Source organism: Antennarius striatus, chromosome 21 (assembly GCF_040054535.1).
Source record: "Antennarius striatus isolate MH-2024 chromosome 21, ASM4005453v1, whole genome shotgun sequence".
NCBI lineage: Eukaryota > Metazoa > Chordata > Actinopteri > Lophiiformes > Antennariidae > Antennarius > Antennarius striatus.
In genome coordinates, this window is record NC_090796.1 from 4693039 (window position 1) to 4696533 (window position 3495).

Genomic DNA, 3495 nt, shown 5'->3' on the forward strand with positions numbered 1-3495 from the left:
AAAAAAATTTATAAGTCCTTTGGGATAGGCTCCAGCAACCCCCGTAACCTGCGGAAGCAGAATAAGTGGTGCGGAAAATTAATCAATAAATGAACTTACTCCATTTGAAATTCATTATTCACAAAAAAACAATACAGTACGAGTAATATCGACACCTTCTTCAAATAATCGGGTGGATGGCGCCTTCTTAAAATAATGGGATGGATGGATGGATGGATGCATGGATGAATGGATATCCATCCGTCCAATTATTTTCAGACGGTATTATCATCGATATTACCTTTGATATTTCAGAAGGTATTATCATCGATATTGTCATGGATGGATGGATAGTATTGTTTATTATCGCATGTCCCATGCACTTCAGGTGAACTGGTCGGTCTCAAATTGCCAGTAGGTATGAGGGTGTGGCTGCTGAAGATGAATGAATGAATAATTTGTATTTATATTCTCCTCTAGATTATAAATAATAAGAAATATAAGATTCCAAGGGAGGCGGCGATTATGCAGCAACTAGCAGGCGGACCAGAATCAGTGGGTCAGTCGCCAGCTGTGACACTGATTGACTGGTACAGACTGGGCGACATAGTAATCCTAATCATTGAGAGACCAGAGCCCTGTAAGACTTTGATGGCCTACACAATGAATTCACTATCAGAACATCAGGCTAAGGTAAGGCTCAACTGAAATTGTCCTCAATATTTATTCTTCCTCATCTTTGCAAATGAACTAAAGTTTTCCTAAAATTTTCATGAAAAAAACTGTCACGTATGATGAAGTCAAAGTAAAAAAGCAGCAGTCCCTACTTCCCATATTCTAATTTTTTCCTCCATTTTCTTCACAGAACATCATGAGACAGTTGGTGGCAGCAGCCATTGACATGATATCTAAGGGAGTTTCGCACAACGACATAAAAACTGACAACATTCTTGTTGAACTTAATTCCAATGGCCCTCGAGTGAGAGTCATCGACTTCGGCTACAGCTCCTTCATGTGGGAGACACATTTGATTGACAATGTGATGACTGGTAAATCATTTTTTTCACCCATCTTTCATGAAAGTTTGGCCTGCCTATGCCCACCCCTCTATATGTCTGTCTATGCAACTTGCAAAACCTTGTGTGTTTCCTTACAGATGACCAACAAATGATGAAAGACAAGGCTGAGCAGAATAAAGTCTTACAGTTAGGTGAAGTCCTTTATGATATCCTGACAGAAGAGCCGGTCATCTATATTTCTTTGATACCTATCAGGAGTGAGCTGAAAAACGTGAGCCAGGGTAGGACAATGTTGGTGTAAATATGCAACCTAACTTATATCTATCTATCTATCTATCTATCTATCTATCTATCTATCTATCTATCTATCTATCTATCTATCTATCTATCTATCTATCTATCTATCTATCTATCTATATATATATATATATATATATATATATATATATACATTTGAGGATGACACACAGATACCACCCCACAAGGGTGAGAGGGAATTTTTTTTATTTATATATATATATATATATATATATATATATATATATATATATATATATATATATATATATATATATATATATATATATACAGTATATACAGTATATATGTATAAAGCACTTTTGTGTCTCACGAAAGTCCGAGACTGATGGAACAGATCACACTTCCAGATGCCGTCAGCCAATTGAATGTGCATACCGCATCATGTGACTACTAACCAAAAATCCGCGATGAGTAGAGTCGCTAGGGTTGATGCGCGAATGAGCGAGATAAGATAAGATAATGATCCTTCATAGTCCCACAGTGGGGAAATTTGTGCGATCGTGGCAGCAGGGTGGGGGGGGTCATACATTAATACTTAAATAATATGCATACATGTTAACATATGCAACATATGAAATATACATATTCACATATTGTAAACATATTAACATATATCATATTATCAAAAAATTAGAGGGCGCACTGTATATACTGTACATATGCACATACACATGTACACAATACACATACTGTATATAAACATCTGGTCTGAGGTATCTGAAGCTTCTAACCTTTTTTTTGCTTTCTGTCCTTTTCAATCACAGAATGCCAGGATTTCTTGAAAAAGTGTTTAAATTCAAATTCTGAGAGTCGTGTCACCCTAGAAGATCTGCAGCAGCATCCCTGGATGTGTCAGAATTGAAGTTCAGGACACCATAAGAAACATTCATCGTGGATACAATCAATGTCATCTGTAAAAGATAAACAAACAACCAACCAAACGGATGAACGGACGGACGGACGGACGGACGGACAGACGGACAGACGGACAGACAGACAGACAGACAGACAGATCAATCTCCATCAAAATTCAACATTTGATGTCTAGAAAAATTATGATCACTGAGCCAAATATGCCTCATTCATGTTTCATTCAGAAAATTGCATCTGGGTGATAAAGGACGTGGTGACAGTTTTACCAATGTACTGCCTCTGAGCAAGAGGTCAAAAGGGCCAGTTTGAGAACAAATAAAGTTGGATTGGATTGGATTGGAAGAACTTAAAGAGGAGCCAATTTGGGTAAACTTGGACCGTTTGTAATCAGACCTGCCCTGAAGCTGGCCCAAAGCCTTCAAGATGGGATCTGATGTAGAACTGACTGTCTGAACTTATGTATGCTTCTTAATATGTTTAAAAAAATCAGTTAAAAAGATCTGCAGTCTATCTCGATATTTCATTGAATGAGTGTGCATGTGTGTGTGTGTGTGTGTGTGTGTGTGTGTGTGTGTGTGTGTGTGTGTGTGTGTGTGTGCGTTTGTGCGTTTGTGTGTGTGTGTGTGTGTGTGTGTGTGTGTGTGTGTGTGAGTGTGTGTGTGTGTGTGTGCGTGCGTGTGTGTGTGTGTGTGTGTGTGTGTGTGTGTGTGTGTGTGTGTGTGTTTGGGTGTGCCAAGAACCCAGTGTGGCCACCCATGTTGATTATGCAACCTCAGAGGAACACAGCCCAAACCAACAGCACATTTGAAACCTGCTGAATTTCTCCGCATGGGGCCAATTAATGGTGTGCTTCTGAAAATACTAACAGCATAAATACTGTTAGTATTTATTTATGCTGTTAATAGTGGCAACATTGTGTGTGCTTCTCATCTATGCTATGTCACTGCTGTCTCAAGTTCAGAAGTTTGTCATTAATATGATAAGTTATGCATAAGAAACTAGACAATAGATGTTCTCTGTGGGAAAACTGACTTGGATTGCAGTGATTAAAGAAACATAATAAAAAGGACTTACTGCATTGAAAAAAGCAGATATTATATAAAGTTAACAATGTGTGTGTGTTGGCACAGGGCTTCTTATTTGTTGGTTGATTTCTCACCATCTGAAGTGGGAAATTTTGTCTTGATTAGTATTATCATTGGTAGCTGCCATTTCTCATTCGAATTTCATGCATATCACACTATATTGCACATTTGTCTCCATTTATTGCACTTCGTCTCACAAGGCAGCACATGCATTGTTG

General features: G+C 38.1%; 1 protein-coding gene across 1 annotated transcript; it reads left to right on the forward strand.

Annotated features, from left to right (window-relative positions):
- The first annotated feature begins 504 nt into the window (after positions 1 to 504).
- Positions 505 to 2181, forward strand: LOC137588831 (serine/threonine-protein kinase pim-3-like). Its single transcript, XM_068306125.1, has 4 exons — positions 505 to 672; positions 845 to 1028; positions 1136 to 1279; positions 2084 to 2181. The coding sequence occupies exons 1-4, from the start codon at positions 505 to 507 to the stop codon at positions 2179 to 2181; spliced, it is 594 nt and encodes a 197-aa protein (XP_068162226.1).
- The last annotated feature ends 1314 nt before the right edge of the window (positions 2182 to 3495 follow it).